At 55.0% G+C, this 19,978-nt stretch overlaps 1 protein-coding gene across 2 annotated transcripts in view; it reads left to right on the top strand.

The window, feature by feature from the left end:
* FCGBP (Fc gamma binding protein) overlaps nucleotides 1-19,978 on the top strand; it is a gene marked incomplete at its 5' end in the record, with an annotated part of 41,624 nt that overhangs the window by 20,531 nt on the left and 1,115 nt on the right. The window contains 11 exons of one of the 2 annotated variants that reach the window (XM_080828936.1): nucleotides 106-697; nucleotides 845-1,044; nucleotides 2,901-3,042; nucleotides 5,051-5,388; nucleotides 6,341-6,914; nucleotides 7,300-7,916; nucleotides 8,352-8,895; nucleotides 9,744-10,315; nucleotides 10,584-11,157; nucleotides 12,186-12,385; nucleotides 16,921-17,304. In XM_080828936.1, coding sequence (XP_080685062.1) covers nucleotides 106-697; nucleotides 845-1,044; nucleotides 2,901-3,042; nucleotides 5,051-5,388; nucleotides 6,341-6,914; nucleotides 7,300-7,916; nucleotides 8,352-8,895; nucleotides 9,744-10,315; nucleotides 10,584-11,157; nucleotides 12,186-12,385; nucleotides 16,921-17,304 — 4,737 coding nt within the window. The remainder of the gene's footprint in view (nucleotides 1-105; nucleotides 698-844; nucleotides 1,045-2,900; nucleotides 3,043-5,050; nucleotides 5,389-6,340; nucleotides 6,915-7,299; nucleotides 7,917-8,351; nucleotides 8,896-9,743; nucleotides 10,316-10,583; nucleotides 11,158-12,185; nucleotides 12,386-16,920; nucleotides 17,305-19,978) is intronic. The other variant, XM_080828937.1, reaches the window with a different exon arrangement.

The following is a 19,978-nucleotide window of genomic DNA, read 5'->3' as shown; positions in this document are numbered from 1 at the left end:
CCAGAGAGGAGAGGTCACGTGGATCTCCATGCCAGGCAGGGACTCGAACTAGGGTCTGCCCTCTCAAAGTGCACCCTCTGATGCATGGAAACTCCCGCCTCCCAGGTGAATGGTGTGGACATGAGGCTCCCCGTGGTGCTGGACCAGGGCCGGGTCCGCGTCTCCCAGCACGGCTCAGATGTCGTGATCAGCACTGACTTCGGCCTGCGTGTGGCTTATGACCTCGTGTACAATGTTCGAGTCACTGTCCCAGGCAACTACTACAAGCAGCTGCACGGCCTGTGCGGGAACTACAACGGCGACGGCAAGGATGACTTCCAGAAGCCGGATGGCTCACAGGCAGGCAACTCAAATGAGTTCGGTAACTCCTGGGAGGAGCCGGTGCCAGGCTCCCCCTGCCTGCCGCCGCCCACCTGCAAGCCTGGCGAGGATTGCTCCCCGAACCCCCAGTGCCCACCCGAGCTGGCGGAGAAGTACAAGCAGGAGAAGTTCTGTGGGCTCCTCACCAGCCCCACCGGGCCTCTGGCCGCCTGCCACAAGCTGGTTGATCCCCAGGGTCCCTTAGAAAATTGTGTCTTTGATCTTTGCCTGGGTGGTGGGAACGAGAGCATTCTCTGCAGCAACATCCACGCCTATGTGAGCGCTTGCCAGGCGGCCGGAGGCAACATTGATCCCTGGAGGACCGAAACATTCTGTCGTGAGTAAGGGGCAGAGAAGGGGGGTGGGGGGGACGGAGGGGCAGCGGGAGGGGAGACTGAGGCACAGAAGGGACAGACACGGGGCCCTGCACCGCCTCCCACAGAGCCCCTGGGAGGGGGCTCTGACCAGAACTCCATCTTTGCAGCCATGGAGTGCCCCCCCAACAGCCACTATGAGCTCTGCGCGGACACCTGCTCCCTGGGCTGCTCGGCCCTCAGCGCCCCCCCACACTGCCCGGAGACATGTGCTGAGGGCTGCCAGTGTGACCCTGGCTTCCTCAGCAATGGCCAGGCCTGCGTGCCCATCCAGCAATGTGGCTGCTACCACAATGGTGTCTACTATGAGGTAGGACCCCGGTGATGGCGGGCAGAGCCCAGGCCTCGTGTGGGACCCCGTTCCACTGCCCATCACCCCACAGCCTGTCCACTGGCTTCCTGAACGTCTCTCCCACCCAGTCCTTCCCCTCCCCATAGCCCCACTGTGGTCCCATGGGTCATCTCGTGCCCGCTGCCACCCTGCCCTCACTCTGGCTCCCTTGAGCCACCTTCCCCCGTGGCGGCAGGAACACCCTTCTCAATGTGGCCGTGGGCCTTGCAGCTTCAAAGCCTCCCCTGGCCCCCCCGTCTAGGCTGTCTCTGTGACACAGCAGGTAACCCCCCTGCTTCCCTCTCCCACCCTCTCACCCACTTAACTCCTCTTTCTTTGGTTTGACTGTGTGTTTGTCTGAAGTCTGTCTCGCTCAAAGGACCAGGAGCTCTGCGAGGGCGGGCACCCTCTCTGCTCTTCCCCTCATACAAATGAAAGTGGTAACAAAAGCAAATAGGTAGACGCTGCTTACCACGCACCAGTTACGGCATTTGGTGCTATGTGCAGAGTCTCGGTGTGTTACACAGAGAGATGAATGTTTTGTTATGAAAATTTTCTTTTTTTTTTAATTTTATTTATTTATTTGTCGGAGAGAGAGAGAGAGAGAACACAAGCAGGCAGAGTGGCAGGTAGAGGCAGAGAGAGAAACAGGCTCCCCACTGAGCAAGGAGCCTGATGCGGGACTTGATCCCAGGACCCGGGGATCAGGACCTGAGCTGAAGGCAGCGGCTTAACCAACTGAGCCACCCAGGTGTCCCAGTTAGGAAAATTTTCAAACATGCAAAAGTCAAGTCACAGTGTGGTAAATCTCCAGGGACCCTTCACGCAGCTTTAGTGATAACCACATTTTCCCCATCTTGTTTTGTCTCCAACTTGGATGATTTTTTTAAAAACTCCCTTTTCCAGGGCGCATGGGTGGCTCAGTGGGTTAAGCCTCTGCCTTCAGCTCAGGTCATGATCTCAAGGTCCTGGGATGGAGCCCCATATCGAGCTCTCTGCTCAGCGGGGAGCCTGCTTCCTCCTCTCTCTCTGCCTCTCTGCCTACTTGTGATCTCTGTCTGTTAAATAAATAAATAAAATCTTAAAAAAAAAAAAACTCCTTTTCTTTTCCCCTATACTTCATATGTATTATTAACTAAGTTATACTACCATAGGCAGGTGCTATTATTATCAGCAGGTTCTAGATGAGGAAATTGAGTGATCAAGAGGTTAAGTAATTTTTTTAAGATTTCATTCATTTGAGAGAGAAAGAGCATGTGAGTGCACGAACAGGGGCAGAGGGAGAGGGAGAAGCAGGCTTCCCGCTGGGCAGGGAGCTCAGCACGGGACTCGATCCCAGGACCCTGGGATTATGACCTGAGCAAAAGGCAGATGCTTAACCAACTGAGCCACCCAGAAACCCTGAGGTTAAGTAATTTGCACAGAGTGATACAGCTTGGAAATAGCAGAAACAGGCTTCAGACCCAGGCAGTTGCTCCAGAGCCTTTGCTCTTTTTAAAAAAATTTAAATTCAATTAATTAACATAATGTATTATCGGTTTCAGAGGTAGAGGTCAGGGATTCATCAGTCTTGTATAATACCCAGTGCTCATTATAGAGCCTTTGCTCTTAACTGGTACGTTCCAAGCTCCTCACATACAGGAGACATTGAGAGGGCATTGTGGAATCATGGATGAGTGAATGAATGAAAGAATGAATGAATTGGACCCCAAGGCCATGCAGTCCCTCAGGGTCACAGACATCCCTTTCGTGTTCTCTGAACCCTCTGGGCCCAGAACACCGGACATGCCGGTGTCAGCTCCTGCCCTGACAGCTGCTGCCCTCTGTCCCCACAGCCAAACCAGATGATGCTGATTGACAACTGCCAGCAGCAGTGTGTGTGCCACGCTGGGCAAGGTGTGGTGTGCCAGGCCCACAGCTGCAAGCCAGGGCAGGTGTGCGAGCCCTCAGGAGGCGTCCTGAGCTGCATCACCAAAGGTGCTGGGCTGGGGCCGGGCCCTGGGTGGCTGGGAACGGAGGACAGGGACCCCAGAGCAGAGGGTGGTAGAAACCCTCATTTTTACCGTGGGAGGCACAGAGGACTAAGGATCGAGGTCTCCACCTGGGGACTTCTGGGCTGGGAGTTCTAGGGCCAGGGGCAGAGGGCCCCCAGGATGGGAGGTAGGGACTGATATGGTAGAATTCAGGCTGTGTGAATATACTCCCCAGGGCTACGTTTCCTGGGGCAGGTGTCCGAGACCCTCAGCATAAGGCAAGGACAAGCAGACTTTTTCCTTAAGGGGCCAGGTGGTAAATATTTAAACCTGCAAGGCTTTAGGGTATCAGTCATAACTACCCAACTCTGCCATCGTGGCGTGAAATCAGCCATAGACTATGTAAGTGAGGGGGTGAGGATCTCATGAAACTCTGATACTTATAAAAACAGGCAGTTGGCTGTGGCAAGTCACTGGATTAGGCTCAGGCCTCCTAACACCATCTCCCCTTCAAGGTAGGGGTCTTGGGCAGGGACCCCACCAAGGCTAGGTTCTTTGATACAGGGCACTCCTCAAAAAGAAGATCAGGACCGACAGGGACATAGTCTCAGACAATACGACACCCCCCCCACACACCACCCGATTAAGTTCAAGTCTCAGCACTGCCCCCCAGGACTGGTTTCTTAGGGTGAAGCACATAGCATAATTTCTTACTCCCAAAGACAAGGGAGTGGGACCTCCAGAACGGACTGAGACTCTCAGTGCTGCTGGGCAGGCTAACAGGACCCCCCAGGGATGGGGGTATAGCAGTCAGAGTTGGATCCGGAGACGGAAATCACAGAGTAGCTTCAATGCAGAGTTTAATCGACAGAATTTACCTGTAGTCAAGTACCAGGGGGTAAGAAGAATATGAATAAACACAAGAAGAGCAGATGTTGGGAGCAGACCTCTGCTCCCACCCCCAGGTTAAAGCAGGGCACCCAGGGAAGGGAGGGAGACCAGGATGTCATTGGAAGTTGCAGCCGGAGCCCACTGGCGTAGAGGTTGTGCAGGCTGGAACTGGCAGGCGGGGAGATTCTCCTGGGTTGCTGGCAAAACTAGCAAAACTCCACGGAAGATGCTGGCCAGAGCCTAAGTGATTATCCAGGAGCCATGGACCTGGCTGCATGCGTCCGCAACCCCCGCAGGCAAGGAGAGCCAGAAGCCTCGCCCCCTGCGACGACCCTCCAGCAAAGCCCCATACTGTTTATTGGCGGATTTGGAGCTGAGAGGCGATAAACTGAACTCGGGCACGGGGCCAGAGAGGAGGCAGTTTTAAGGTTGGAGTCTTGGGCACAGGGGTTCAAAAACTAGGGTCACAGATACAGTGGCCCTAGGGACAGAGTTTTAGACAAAGAGACCCTCAGAGCTGGGGCTTTAGAAATGAGATCCCCAAAGCCAAGTTCTCAGAGGCAGCCAGCTCAGGGAGGCAGAGTCTTACACAGAGGGATCCCCAGGCCCTGAGGAGATACAGGGATCCCCGGGGCAGGGTCTCAAATGTTAGGGCCTCTGAGGGTTTAAGTTCTCACCAGAAAGTTCCTCTAGTACCTTGGTTTAGCACAGAAACGTCCAGGACGGAGTCTCAGAGGGAGAGGTCCCCAGAAGGCTAGGAGCTCAGGCACATGGAGAAATGGGGGGCGGGGGACAGGTCTGGAACACAGAAAGACCTGGGGCTGTGAATGCCCTCTCATGGATGCCTGCAGGGCTGGTATCACAGCCAACGGGACCCCATGGGGCTGGGTTCCAATGTAAGGGCCCTACAGTGTGGGTCTTGGCGGCAAGGTCCCCGGGGCCCAGGTCTCAGACAGCAAATTGCCAGGTGTGGGTCTCAGCTGGGAGGCCCCTGGTATCCCTCCTCACCCACAGTAGCCCTCAGCACCATACAGTGGCCCCAGCACAAACTGGGGCAGATGCTGGGGAGTGGGCGGCCTTAGGCCAGACAGACCCAGAATGTCCACTCTCCTTGTCTCCAGACCCATGCCACGGTGTGACGTGTCGGCCACAGGAGACCTGCCAGGAGAAGGATGGCCAGGCTGTGTGCGTGCCCAACTACGAGGCCACATGCTGGCTATGGGGCGACCCACACTACCACTCCTTCGATGGCTGGAACTTCGACTTCCAAGGTACCTGCGACTACGTGCTAGCCGCAGCCGGCCCCCAGGGGGGCAGCTCCCAGGGCCTGACCCCCTTCACCGTCACCACCAAGAATGAGAACCGGGGCAACCCGGCCGTGTCCTATGTGAGGCTCGTCACCGTGTCTGCCCTCGGCTTCAACATCTCCATCCACAAAGGGGAGATCGGCAAAGTCCGGGTAAGTCAGGCGGCGCGGCCTGCCAGGCTCGGTTAGGAGCTGAAGGCTCTCTCTGCCCCAAGGGCGGAAACAAAACAGCAATAGCAGTTACAGCAATCATCACCTCTCTGTTGGGAATTAAGCGACCCTAGCCCTTTGCTAAGGGCTTGGATGTGGGATGGCGGCGTTTGCCTTTGGAGAGACCCGGGTTTAAATCCAGACTGTCCTTGTGAGCTGTGTGACGTTGGGCTAGTGACTTTTCTTGGTGGGCCTCCATTTCCTTATCTGGGACATGGGATCCGGCTGAGAGCCTGTGAATGTTTGTGAGGGAATAAATGAGAGGCTCAGAGCCTCCAACATGGAGAGAAATTCAGGGAGATGGGAAGAGGGCAAGGGCCGGGAGGAGACGGGCCACCCTTCCTGCTCATGGTAAAGGGGTTGCAGATGAATGGCGGTCCACAGCGGGAGCGGGAGAGGTGTGGGACAGGATAGGCACCTGATAAATAATGTTGAGTGACTTGACACACGGAGATGCACAGGGAATGAGGAGGGAGAGAGGGAGTCACTGAGTGAGAGAGATGCAGAGAAAGACCCAGAAAGAGAGAGAGAGAGAGATACAGAGTGAGAAAGAGAAACCCCGAGAGAGTAAGAGCCAGAAAGAGAAGTAAGTCTAGATGTAGAGAGAGGGAGAGACAACAGAGAGACAGAGAGAGAAAGAGAGAGAGGAGAGGAAGGGAGGGAGATTGAGAGCAACAGACCCAGAAAAAACAGCAGAGGGAGGCTTCATTCTCCAGGGCCTGGGCTCCAGCAATGCCCACAGTGCTTGTCAGATGACCTACAGCCGTCAGTCAGTCGCGAGGGAGGCCTTGGCAGCTACCAGCCGCAGCGGGATGAGGGAGGGAGGCAGGGGCCAGAGCTGGAGCCTCCGCACCTCGAGTGAGCTCTGTTTGCCTCCTTTCCCCGTCCTCCGCAGGTGAACGGTGTGCTGACAGCGCTGCCCGTGTCTGTGGCGGGCGGCCGGATCTCGGTGACCCAAGGCGCATCAAAAGCGCTGCTGGTCACCGACTTCGGGCTTCAGGTCAGCTACGACTGGAATTGGCGAGTGGAGGTGACGCTGCCTAGCAGCTACCATGACGAGGTATTTGGGCTCTGCGGGAACATGGACCGCGACAGCAGCAATGACCGAGTCTTCCCCAATGGTACCCTGGCTCCCTCGATACCCGTCTGGGGCGGCAGCTGGCGTGTTCCAGGCTGGGACCCGCTGTGCTGGGATGAATGTCAGGGGAACTGTCCGACGTGCCCCGAGGACCGAGTGGAGGAGTACAAGGGCCCAGGCTTCTGTGGACCCCTGGCACCTGGCACGGGAGGCCCCTTTGCCGCCTGCCATGACCACGTGGCCCCCGACAGCTTCTTCAAGGGCTGCGTTCTGGATGTCTGCCTGGGCGGCGGGGCCCACGACATCCTTTGCCAGGCTCTGGCTGCCTACGCTGCCGCCTGCCAGGCTGCCGGGATTGCCATTAAGGACTGGAGGGAGCAGGCTGGCTGTGGTGAGTGTTCGGGAGCAGAGCCGAAACTGGGGTAGGGGAGGGGTCCTGTCTCTGCCAGACTGGATGGGTCTCACTTGGCTTTCTGCGTCATTTTGTGTGTCTCTCACTCTCCCTGTCTGTTTTTGTCTCTCGGTTTCTTGGTGCTTATCTCTGGGTCTCCCTTTGATTGTCTCCCTGTCTCTCCATTTCTCATTCTCTCTCTCCTTGTCTCTGTTCGGGTCTTCCCCTGTGTCCCTCTCCCTGTCTGTCAGTGTCTCTTGCTGTTTCCCTCGGTCCCTCTGTCTGTCCCTCTCTATCTGCCTCTGTCTCCTCCCAATCCTCTGACCCCACCCCCTGATGCCACTCCCTCCCTTTCTCTCCCTCCCACTCTTCGGTCGACCCACAGAGATCTCCTGCCCTGAGAACAGCCACTACGAGCTCTGTGGCCCAGCCTGCCCAGACAGCTGCCCGTCCCCTAACCCCCCCACGACGCCAAAGCCATGTGATGGCCCCTGTGCCGAGGGCTGCCAGTGCGACTCGGGCTTCGTGTGGAGTGCCGACCGCTGCGTTCCCCTGGATGGTGGCTGCGGCTGCTGGGCCAACGGCACCTACCACGAAGCTGGCAGCGAGTTTTGGGCTGACGCCACCTGCTCCCAGATGTGCCGCTGTGGGCCTGGGGGTGGCTCGCTGGTCTGCAAGCCTGCCAAGTGTGGGCTAGGGGAACAGTGTGCCCTGCTGCCCTCGGGCCAGCATGGCTGCCAGCCTGTCAGCACAGCGGAGTGTCAGGCCTGGGGTGACCCCCATTACATCACCCTGGATGGGCACCGATTCGACTTCCAAGGCAACTGTGAGTACCTGCTGAGCGCGCCCTGCAAGGCACCGCCCACGGGAGCCGAGAACTTCACCGTCACAGTGGTCAACGAGCACCGGGGCAGCCAGGCAGTCAGCTACACTCGCAGCGTCACCCTGCACATCTACAAACACAGCCTGACCCTCAGTGCCCAGTGGCCCCGGCAGCTGCAGGTGAGGGGCCTGGAGCCAGGCGGGAGCACATGCCAGCCCTGGGGTTGTCTGGGACAGTCAGGAATCTGCCATTCCCCCGATTACCTTGCACAGGTTAGCGAGGAACGATGCAGGGGTCGGAGTATAGGCCTTGGGGCAGGACGGCTTGGGGCAGTGGCTTCCCCACTAGATAATTCCTTTAGTTTGGCCTTAGTTTATCCCGCTATAAAATGGGTGTAAGGAAAGTACCTGCTTCAGAGCGTAGTGTGAAGAAGCAGCAGCCTCCTGTCTACAGAGGCCTGTTATGACTGCTACTGCTGTCATCGTTATTATTACAAAGGGTAGATCCCCGGCTCAGGTTTCCACCCTATACCCCCAACCCCGTGGGTAGTGGAGCCAAAATTCGAACCCGTATCCGCACCGTTCATTCCCCCCACCCCTACCCCGTGCCCGCAGGTGGACGGCAAGCTCGTAGCGCTGCCCTACCAGCTGGACTCGCGCCTGAGCGCCTATGTGAGCGGCGCCGACGTGGTGGTGACCACGGCCGCAGGGCTCTCTCTGGCTTTCGACGGGAACAGCTTCGTGCGGCTGCGCGTGCCGGCGCCGTACGCGGGCGCCCTCTGTGGCCTGTGCGGGAACTACAACCAGGACCCCGCCGACGACCTGAAGGCTGTGGACGGGAACCCAGACGGCTGGCAGGTGGGAGGCGAGCCTGGCTGCGGGGAGTGCGTGCCCGGGCCATGCCCGCCGCCGTGCACAACCGAGCAGCAGGAAGCCTTCGGCGGCCCTGACGCCTGTGGCGTGATCTCCGCCGCCGACGGCCCACTGGCGCCCTGCCACGCCCTCGTGCCCCCGGAGAAGTACTTCCAGGCCTGCTTGCTGGACGCCTGCCAGGCCCAGGGCCATCCGGGAGGCCTCTGCCCAGCTGTGGCGGCCTACGTGGCAGTCTGCCAGGCCGCGGGGGCCCAGATCGGCGAGTGGAGGCGGCCGGACTTCTGTCGTGAGTACTGATGCATGCCTAGTCCACATAGTGGGGGTCTTCCTTCCTCCCCATTTCCAGGCCTCTAAGACAAGAGCCTTCTCCTCCACTATGGAGTTAGGCACCCCCTTGCCTCCCCTGAGCCAGATAGCTCCTGTCTGAAAAACGATCTTGGCATTCACATACTGCAATGCACCAGGTCATACTGCAATGGGAGAGACTCAGATATACCTGGTCAGAAACCTCGGGTCCAGGATCCTCTCAGGGATTCAGGTGCTGATATCCTAGTCAGACAGACTGGGGTGGCTGGGCCTGCGGAAGCTACACAGCAAGATACAGCTGGTCAGGTAGAGGCTGTTCGGTAACCCTGGTGAGAGAGCCCTGGAGCTGGTCCCATGCACCTATGGTGTTTCAAACCCTGAAAGACACAAGGTCAGACAGAATTGGTCTGATAACCTCAGACGGGGACTCTCTTGCTTAGAGGCACTTGGGCAGAGACTCCCGGGTAGAATCATGACCCTGACATAGCCCCAAGTAGATAGACATATACAGGTTCTTGAACAGTGGGATCATCCAGGGCAGTTCCCTTCAGACACATCGCCTTGGTCAAATGTATCCTGTTAGCTTCATGCAATCAGACACCCATGGTCAGAGTCACGCCGACACCAACCTTGTCGGAGATACTCCGTCAGAGGCCCCCGGTGAGACATCCACAAGCCAGGTTGACCCAGGTGGATTCCCACCAGACACACAAGATACATTTGGCCCCACACCCCATTCAGACTCACCTGGGCAGGTCCTCCCACTCTGCGCATCCCCTGTGCCCCTCCCTTGCTGCTGCCTGGCTCATTCCCTCTTGCTCCCCACAGCCCTCCAGTGCCCCGCCAACAGCCACTACAAGCTCTGCGGCGACTCCTGCCCCGTGAGCTGCCCGAGCCTCTCTGCGCCCGAGGGCTGCGTGCAGAGCTGCCGTGAGGGCTGCGTCTGTGATGCCGGCTTCGTGCTCAGCGGTGACACCTGCGTGCCTGTGGGCCAGTGCGGATGCCTCCACGAGGGCCGCTACTACCCGCTGGGCGAGTCCTTCTACCCAGGCCCTGAGTGTGAGCGGCGCTGTGAGTGTGGGCCGGGTGGCCAAGTCACTTGCCAGGAGGGCCCGGCCTGCAGGCCCTACGAGGAGTGCCGGGTAGAGGACGGTGTCCAGGCCTGCCACCCTACAGGCTGTGGCCGCTGCGTGGTCAATGGGGGCCTCCACTACATTACCCTTGATGGCCGTGTCTATGACCTGCATGGCTCCTGCTCCTACATCTTGGCCAAAGTCTGCCACCCACAGCCTGAGGATGAGGACTTTAGCATTGTGCTCGAGAAGGATGCGACCGGCAATGTCCAACAGCTGGTGGTGACTGTGGCTGGCCAGGTTGTGAGACTGGCTCGGGGGCCAAAGGTAAGTGGACATGGCCTTACCCTGGGGATCTGAGCAGGACAGGGCCCACCCTGAGGGTTCTGAGGGGGCTATGACCCCGCCCCAAGGCAAGTGAGGGGGGCAGAGATCTGAGGGTCTGAAGGGGACATGGTCCCACCCTCGGGCACTCTAAGGGACATGGTCCCACCCCAAAGGGCCTGCGAGGGACATAGTTCCACCCCAGGAGTCTGAGGGGACCACTCCACCCGTGGTTCTGTGAGTCCTTGACCTCCCTGACCTTTATACCCAGGTCACCGTGGACGAAGAGGCTGTGGCCCTGCCTGTGGCTGTGGGTCGAGTGCGGGTGACCGCCGAGGGCCGGAATGTGGTTTTGCAGACAACCAAAGCACTGCGGCTTCTCTTTGATGGCAATGCCCATGTCCTCATATCCATCCCCAGCCCCTTCCGTGGCCGGGTCTGTGGCCTCTGCGGGAACTTCAACAGCAACTGGACCGACGACCTCGTCTTACCTAACGGCGCCGAGGCCCCCAGCGTGGATGCCTTTGGAGCCGGGTGGCGGGCGCCCAGCTCCTCCCAGGGCTGTGGTGAGGGCTGTGGGCCCAGCGGCTGCCCCGTGTGCTTGGCCGAGGAGACGGCACCATATGAGAGCAACCAGGCCTGCGGTCAGATCCGGGACCCCCAGGGCCCTTTCGCGGCCTGCCACGCAGTGCTGAACCCCTCTGAGTACTTCCGCCAGTGCGTGTACGACCTGTGTTTCCACAAAGGCAACACCACCTTCCTCTGCCGCAGCCTGGAGGCCTACACGGCGGAATGCCAGGCAGTCGGTGGGACCGTGAAGACGTGGAGGACGAGCAGCTTCTGCCGTGAGTGTCTGGGGGGCCCCTCGGAAGGCTCCAGACCGGGCTCAGGGACACCCCCCTGACCCACTCCTGTCCTGTGTCTCAAGAGCAGTCCCTGCCTCCGGAAGGCTCCCCCCAGCTTCTCCCGCAGCACACCTGCTGGCCCCCCTCCTTCCCCCTGCAGGGCCCTTCTCAGACTTCAGGGGCCTCCAGTCCTGAAATCGCAGACACAGTTTTTCCCCAGGGTTCATCCTGAACCCTTTCTGTGGGGACCCTGGAGGGCTGGTCCAGCAGGTCCGCAGCTCACATGATGAAGCCTGAGTCTGTGGCTCACCTGGACCCCTGGGATGGAACCATATCCCCTCAGATCCCCAGCCCAGGACTGTACCTCTAAGGTACCCCTAGTTAGGGGTATATTTCCTTCAGACTCCCAGGGTAGGGCCGTGTCTCCCTCATCCTTCTCAGGACAGCACCCATGTCCAGAGCCATTACCCACCCCTGTACCCTCATTTGTCCTCAGTGCTGACAGTGGACACTGTCTGCCTTCAGCCCCAACCAGTCTCCTGACTGCCAGTCTTAGGGGTCCAGCAGCTTCCTGGACACTTTCCCCTGGGTGTCTTTAGGGTCTCTCACACCTGCTGTGTTCCCATATGACATCAGCATTTTACCCCAAACCTGATCCTCCCATTCCCTGACCCCAGTCCACATCTCCCGGTAGCCTTGCCATTGGCCAACTACTCAGCCAGAGCCCAGGGCCTCACCCTAGAGGCTTGCCCTGGGTCCTTGCAACTCCCTGTGTTTGCCCCATCCTAGCCCTGAACCCCTCTGCCTCTGCTTCCCCTGTGTAGCTCTGACCATGCTGGGCGGTCACTATTGGTCCCGCTGACATGAACTCCACAGGGCAGGGCCCGAGGCTGTCTTGGCAGCTGGCATCCCCAGCACTGCCGACCGGGATCCTGGTTTGCGGGGAGACCCACGGTCAGTGTCGGGGTGCGGGCAAGGGGGCCTCGGCCGCCCCCAAGCCTGACCCATCCTGCCTCTTCCCTGTACAGCGCTGCAGTGCCCCGCCCACAGTCACTACTCCACCTGCATGCGCTCCTGCCAGGGCTCCTGCGCAGCTCTGTCCGGCCTCACGGGCTGCACCAGCCGCTGCTTTGAGGGCTGCGAGTGCGACGACCGCTTCCTGCTCTCACATGGCACCTGCGTCCCCGTTCAGAACTGTGGCTGCGCCCACGATGGCCACTACTTGCCGGTGAGGGCGGGCTGGCGGCGGGCAGGGAGGGTGGGAAGGGCTCAAGGGAGACTCGGGGCTTCTGTGCCGACCCCCTCAAGGTTGGGGACAGAGGAGCCACCTCCATTTCCCAGCTCGGTGACTCAGTGCCGGTAAAGTCCCGGTGTGAGTTTCCTGAGGCTGGTGACACAAAGGACCTGAGACAAAGGAGGACCGTGTAGGCCTCCTTAAACTTGGTGGCTTCATGAACCAGAGAAATCTGTTCTCCCAGAGTTCTGAAGCCCAGCATTGGAAATCAGGGTCACTGGGGCAAAATCAAGGCGTGGGCAGGATGGCGCCCTTCAGAGGCTGCGGGGAAGAATGGCTTCCTCCCCCGCTCCCGCCCCAGGTTGTGACGGCTGAGGCATTCCTCGGCTGTGGCCACCTCCAATTTTTTCTTCTGTGTCACGTTTCCCTTCCTCCTGTGTGTGTGTGTCGTAAAATCTCCACGTGCCTCCCTCTTCTAAGGATACATGTGATTGCATTTAAGTCCCACCCAGATAATCCAGGACGGGCTCCCCATCTCCAAATCCCTAATTCATCACATCCACAAACACCCTTTTTCCGTATAAGGTAACATGGACAGGTGCCAGGAATCGGGGGCTGACATATTTGGGGGCCCATTATTCGGCCTCCTCCAGTCCCCTCTCTGAGCCTCATCTTCTTCATGGGATTAATTGTCATCCTGGCACCAGAGGTGTTTGACAATCAGGTGCCATTGCGCCTGAAGGGCACCCGCTGGGCCCCGGGCCTCACCTTCTGCCTCTATCCTAGAGTAAAAATACCAACAATTTACAACAGCACAGAAGGTGGGCAAGTTGGCAATCGTCTCCTAATGGAAGTTGAAAGTGAATTGGATTTATTTTTGTGCTTGATGTTTTCTGGGCTCTTGTGATGCCCCACGTTTGTTACAGGTGTTACTTTATTTAGTGATCATAATACTCCTATGAGATGGGCACTATTACGACAAGGAGAAGTCAGCCCAGGACCGTCCCTTAGCAAGTGGTGATGCTGGGATTTACACCCCAGCAGTCCGGACCCACCCTCTGAACAACTAGGCATTCTACTTCCTCATCATATTTATCAAATAAAGGAAAGATGAACGACCACATCCCATCCTCATTTATCCCCATCATTTTTTTTAAGATTTTATTTATTTATTTGACAGAGAGAGAGATCACAAATAGGCAGAGTAGCAGGCAGAGAGAAGGAGAAGCAGGCTCCCTACTGAACAGAGAGCCCGATGCGGGGCTCGATCCCAGGACCCTGGGACCATGACCTGAGCTGAAGGCAGAGGCTTAACCCTCTGAGCCACCCAGGTGTCCCTATCCCCATCATTTTATTAATGGCAGAAAGGTAGGCGAGAAGGCCGGAAAGTACAAGACTTCTGGGGGAGGAAATGCCAAACTGCTCCTTCCTCTAGGTGTCACCACTTACAGGAAGCCCTCCCTGATCCCCTAGGCTGGTTTAGGTATTACTGCAGTGCTTCCCATTTCCCAGCCCTGACCAGTCTGCCTGTGCTAGAAGGTTTCTTGGATTTATGAGTCTAACATTCACCAGAGAAGTCTGGACTGGAGATACAGATGAGCTGGCCCACCCATATAGAGATAGTATTTAGCTCTTTTGTTCTATTCATTCATTTCTTTTAATGTTTTCAGACTTTTATTTTTATTTTTTTATAATTAATATATAACATATTATTTGTTTCAGGGATACAGGTCTGTGATTGATTAGTCTTACATAATACCCAGTGCTCTTACAACACATACCCTCCCCAGTGTCCGTCATCCAAGTGCCCCATCTTCCCAGCAACCTCCCCTCCAGCAGCCCTCAGTTTTTTCCTAAGATTAAGAGTCTCTTATGGTTTGTCTCCCTCTCTGGTTTTGTCTTGTTTCATTTTTTCCTCTCTTCCCCTATGATCTTCTGCCTTGTTTCTTAAATTCCACATATCAGTGAGATCATATGATTAATTGTCTTTCTCTGGTTGACTTATTTCACTTAGCATAATATTCTCTAGTTTGATCCATGCCATTACAAATGGCAAGCTTTCATTTTTGATGGCTGTGTAGTATTCCATTCTGTGTGTCTGTGTCTGTGTGTGTGTGTGTGTGTACACACACACCACATCTTCTTTATCCAATCATCTGTTGATAGACATCTAGGCTCTTTCCATGGTTTGGCTATTGTGGACATTGCTGCTATAAATATTGAGGTGCACATGCCCCTTAGGATCACTATATTTGTATCTTTAGGGTAAATACCTAATAGTGTGATTGCTGGGTCATAGGATAGCTCTCTTTTCATACTTTTTGAGAAACCTCCATACTGTTTCCCAGAGTGGCTGTACCAGCTTGCATTCCCACCAACAGTGTAGGAGGGTTCTCCTCTCTCCACATCCTCACCAACATCTGTCGTTTCCTGACTTGTTGATCTTAGCCATTCTGACTGGTGTGAGGTGGTATCTCACTGTGGTTTTGATTTGTATTTCCCTGATGCCCAGTGATGTGGAGCACTTTTTCATGTGTCTGTTGGCCATCTGGATGTCTTCTTTGCAGAAACGTCTGTTCATGTCTTCTGCCCATTTCTTGATTGGATTATTTTTCTTTGGATGTTGAGTTTGATAAGTTCTTTGTAGATTTTGGATACTAGCCCTTTATCTGATATGTCATTTGCAAATATCTTCTCCCATTCTGTTGGTTGTCTTTTGGTTTTGTTGACTGTTTCCTTTGCTCTGCACAAGCTTTTTATCTTTAAGTCCCAATGGTGCCTTTTTGCCTATGTCTCTCTTGGCTTTGGAGACATGTCTAGCAAGAAGTTGCTGCGGCTGAGGTCGAAGAGGTTGCTGCCTGTGTTCTTCTCTAGGATTTGGATGGATTCCTGTCTCACACTGAGGTCTTTCATCCGTTTTGAGTCTCTTTTTGTGTGGTGTAAGGAAATGGTCCAGTTTCATTCTTCTACATGACGCTGCACAATTTTCCCAACACCGTTTTTTGAAGAGACTGTCATTTTTCCACTGGACATTCTTAACTGCTCTGTCGAAGATTAGTTGACCACCAGAGCTGAGGGTTCATTTCTGGGTTTTCTATTCAGACTTCTTTTTTTAAGGAATTCAAACTTAAGGAAACTTGCAAGAATCATATGAAGAACTCCGGTATACCTTTCCTTTAGGTTCTTGTTGACCTTTTGGCATGTTTGCTTTTTTTTAAAGATTTTATTTATTTATTTGAGAGAGAGAGAGGGAGCGAGAAAATGAGCAAAGGGGAGGGGCGGGGGGGAGCAGCAGCAGGCTGAGCAGGGAGCCTGATGCGGGGCTCAATCCCAGGACCCTGAGATCATGACCTGAGTTAAAGGCAGACGCTGAACCAACTGAGCCCCCCCGTGCCCCCTTACTCTTGGTCTATCATCCTTTCGCATAAGGGTATATGAACGTGTTTTCTGAACTATTTGAGAGTGATGCTGACATAGTGCTCCTTTACCCCCTAGTACTTTGGCTTGGCTTTCCTAAGAACAAGGAAATTCATTTACATGATTATGATGTGATTAATTTCAAAATCAGGAAGTGAACACTGACTCAATACTATATAAAGACTCCGTCTGAACTTTACCGGGGGTCCCAGTGATGTCCTCTACGACAATTACCCGCCCCTCCTGGGCCAGAGCCTAAATGAGGATCAGACACTGCTTTTAGTTTTGTTGAGATTTGATGAGATTACCAGGTAGTGAACCCAGAGAGAGAAGAGAAAGGTCGAAGGGCTGCGCACTGAGCAAAGTAACAGTTAAGGATTTGGGAGATGATCTGGGAGGTGAGGACGAACTTGAAAACACAGGGAAAAGAGAGGAGCCAGTCAGGTAGGAGAAAAAAAGTTATTTGCTGGAGTTGGGTTCCCAGGGCCCTGTGTTCTGGGCTGTGGGTGTCAGGACTCCAGGCTCTCTGTCCTACCTGCTATCTTTTGGCTTTTACTGGTTTACAAATTTTACCCCAAAACATAGTGGCCTAAAACAACTACTTGCTGAGTTCATGATTCTGGGAGTCCGCTGTTCAGGCTGGACTCAGCTGGGTGCTTCCTCTGCTGTTCTGGAGCTCATCATACATCTCTAGCCCTGCAGTGGGTCGGCTGAGGGCTGGCTGGCATACAGTGGTGGCAGCTGGGATTGGTGTCTCTCTTCCGTGGGGTCTGATCCTCCAGCAGACTAGCCCACGCTTATTCTTAAGGCCAGGGTCCCAAGAAAGAGAGAGAGAAGAGAGGAAGGAAGGGAAAGAGAGAGAGAGAGAGAAAGCCGTGAGGTCTCATGAGGTCCAACCTTGAACCTGGGGCGGCATTACTTCTGTTGCCTTATAACAACCAAAGTGTAGCGCTAAAGTGAACCCAGATTCCTGGGGGAAGGGGAAGTAAACTTCATGGCTCAGTGGAAGTTGCTGCCAAGTCACCCTGTATGGTTGCAGAGAGTCTGGGAGATTGCAGCCATGGGCGCCATCCGCCGCACCCCGGCCACCTGGCCCCTCTCTCTATGCACAGGTGAACTCCTCACTGCTGAGCTCAGACTGCCACCAGCGCTGTTCCTGCTCCCCAAGCACCGGCCTGACTTGCGAGGCATCCAGCTGCGAGCCAGACCGTGTCTGTGAGGTCCAGGCTGGGGCCCGGAACTGCTGGGCCTCCCAGGGTCTCTGTTCCCTCTCTCTGGATACCACCCTCACCACCTTCGATGGGTCCCGCAGAGCTTTCCGCTCCCAGGGCATCTACGAGCTGTCTTCCCGCTGCCCAGGGCTACCCGACACCATCCCCTGGTTCCGCGTGGTGGCTGTGGTCCAGGCCTGCCAAGGCAAAGTTGAACCTGTGAACCAGGTTCACATCTTCTTCAAGGATGGGCTGGTGACTCTGAGCTCAGAGAACGGAGTGTGGGTAAGCCTGGGCACAGGGGCACGTCTCCCCTGGGCTTTTGTCCTTCCTGCTACTGTGCGCCTACAATCCTGGCTGCCCGTCTGCCTTGTGTTTTCTTTATCCAGATCTCTGTAGTTCAGTCTCTGGATTGGTATTTGTCTCAGTATTTCGAACTTAGTCTGTTCTGGCTGAGTTCTTGAGGAGTGAAAACACACTCAAGTCAATCAGTCGTTTTGACCGTAGCATTAATCGAAACTCTGTTGGTTGTAAGCAGCAGAAATCCGAATCAAGTTGCCTTGAGCAAAAACGAATTTCTTGGCCTCTAAGACTAGAAAATCCAGGGGTAGAGCCTCAGGTGTGGCTGGATCCAGGTGCCCTAGTGGTATTATCTGGATTTGTACCTCTATCTTTTGGACTTGCCACTCACCAAATCAGTTTCATTCTTTGTGGTTCCCCACAAGGACAGGGACTATTATCTCCATTGTACACAGATGATAAACTAGGGCCCAAGAGGGTGAAATCATTCATTCAAAGCATTCAGAGTGCCTGGGAGAGATCCAGGCTTTGAACCCAGCAGCACCGGGCTCAGTTCCCCACCATGTTGGTGGGAACAAGGTTGTAGGGATAACTGTGGATACAAGGAGCCATGATCATGCCCAAGTGAAGTGTCCAATAGGAACTTCTCCTGGACTTTGATGATTCCCGGCCACTGATCCTTCCCTCACCTGTCCCTCAGCTTGCTCCTCGGGCCCCACTCAGCCTGTCATTGTCTGCCTCCACGAGTCTGTTGCAGCCCTGGTGCCCCCTCCCTTCTGCCTTGACTTCCTCTCATGTACATTTATGTTTGCCAAACCCCATGGTTCTTGCCACCCCCATTCCAGATTTCTCAGAGAGAATCTGGCCAAACTGAGGTCTGAGGCTGACTTATGTTCCAATTCTTCATGACCCACATGGGAGAGCCCCAGACCCAAACATGGACGTCAGGCTACACTAAAGTTCCCAGATGAGCATGTCCCTAGTTCTGTGACCTTTTACTGATTGCAGAGACATCCACTGGGGTCTTCTAGGTTCAGTGGAGAGAGACAGCTCCACACACACCCCCCTCAGTGGATGGTCTGCAAACCCCCACCAGCACTTGGAGATGGGCCAAGACTCAGCCTTCCTGGAAGCAGGGAAGTTTGCGTTCTCTCCTTCCAATAATCTGGGCCAGTCATTCCTTTTCTCAAGCCATCTCCTTGATCCAGAATTCAGGTTAACAGACCCCTACTCTTGACCTCCCCCTTGCCCTTCTACCGAGAGAAACAGTTCTCTACAGAGCAGACAGATGTTCAAGAAATGGGAATCAGATCAGGTGGAAAACTCTACGGTGGCTTCCTAGAGCAGCATTCCAAACTCAAGCCACCGCCCTTCATAGGCCTACACACAAGGTTTTGTGTGATCTGACTCCTGCTGGCCCCCAACCCTGTTTCCGGTAACTCCATCCCTCGTTAGCTATGCTAATGATAGGCCAGGCCGACCTTTCAGCACACCAGGCTTTTTCCTGCTTCAGGCCTTCACATGTGCTGTTCTACTGCTGCAAAGCTCTTCACCCAGGCAGGCTGAGTTGACACCTTCTCATCCTCCAGATCTCAGTTCCAGCGCAGCTTCCCCAGAAAGGCCTTTCCTGACCACGTACAAAAGTTCCTCCTCTCTATCCTGGTCTCCATGCTATCGGGGTCTTTGATTTCCTTCAAAACACTTCTCACTCTCTGTAGTCATCCATTCTTTGTTCGTGTTTCTTGCCTTTCTCCGTCACTAGAATAGAATCCTTAGGTGGGCAGTGGTCCCATCCATCTTGGTCATCACTTTGTCCCCAGTACCCAGAATGGGGCCTGGCCACCCAAGAGGATTCCCAGGAAAAGGTTGTTTTTGTGAATACATTCAGCTCTGTTCCTTCTACAACAGACCATGCACTGAGTGACAGATGATTCAGCCCTAGTTCTTATACTTCCCAAGCTTAAAACCTGGTGAAACTCTGCATCCACCCCTCCAGCTTTCCTTCGCTACATCTGTCTCTTTCTCTCCCTTCTTCCAGCCATCTATTCTACCTCTGTTTCCCTTTTCCCCTTTCTCCCTCCCTCCCACTTCCCTCCCTCCATTCCTTCTTTCCTTCTATCCACCCACCTATCATCCATTTACCCACCAGTCCATACACCCACCCATCCCCTCATCTACCCATCCATCATCCAGTCATCCATCCACCTACCAGTCCATCCATCTATCATCCATCCATTCACATGTCCATGCATCCATCCATCCCCTCATCCACTCATCCGTCATCCATCCATCAACCCACCTACAAGTCCATCCATCCATCTGTCTATCCATCAACCCATGCATCCACCCACCTACAAGTCCATCCATCCATCTATCCATCCATCAACCCATGCATCCACCCACCCATCATCCATCCACCCACCAGTCTGTACACCCACCCATCCACTCATCCAACCAACCACGATCCACCCACCAATCCATCCATCTATCCAGGCAATATCTACCTATCTTTCCAATCAACTGACAGAGGAACAGACAGAAATCATTTATTAAAAAAGAACTTTAATTCAAAGAAGTTTCTCTAGGGAGTCTAGCTCTAGAAGGATTAACTCATCAATGAAAACAAACAACAGTTATTTAAAGGAAAAATCTCATACAA

Source organism: Martes martes, assembly GCF_963455335.1.
Source record: "Martes martes genome assembly, chromosome: 17".
Lineage (NCBI taxonomy): Eukaryota > Metazoa > Chordata > Mammalia > Carnivora > Mustelidae > Martes > Martes martes.
The sequence above is the reverse complement of the archived record's forward strand: the minus strand, read 5'-3'. Positions and strand labels throughout refer to the sequence as shown.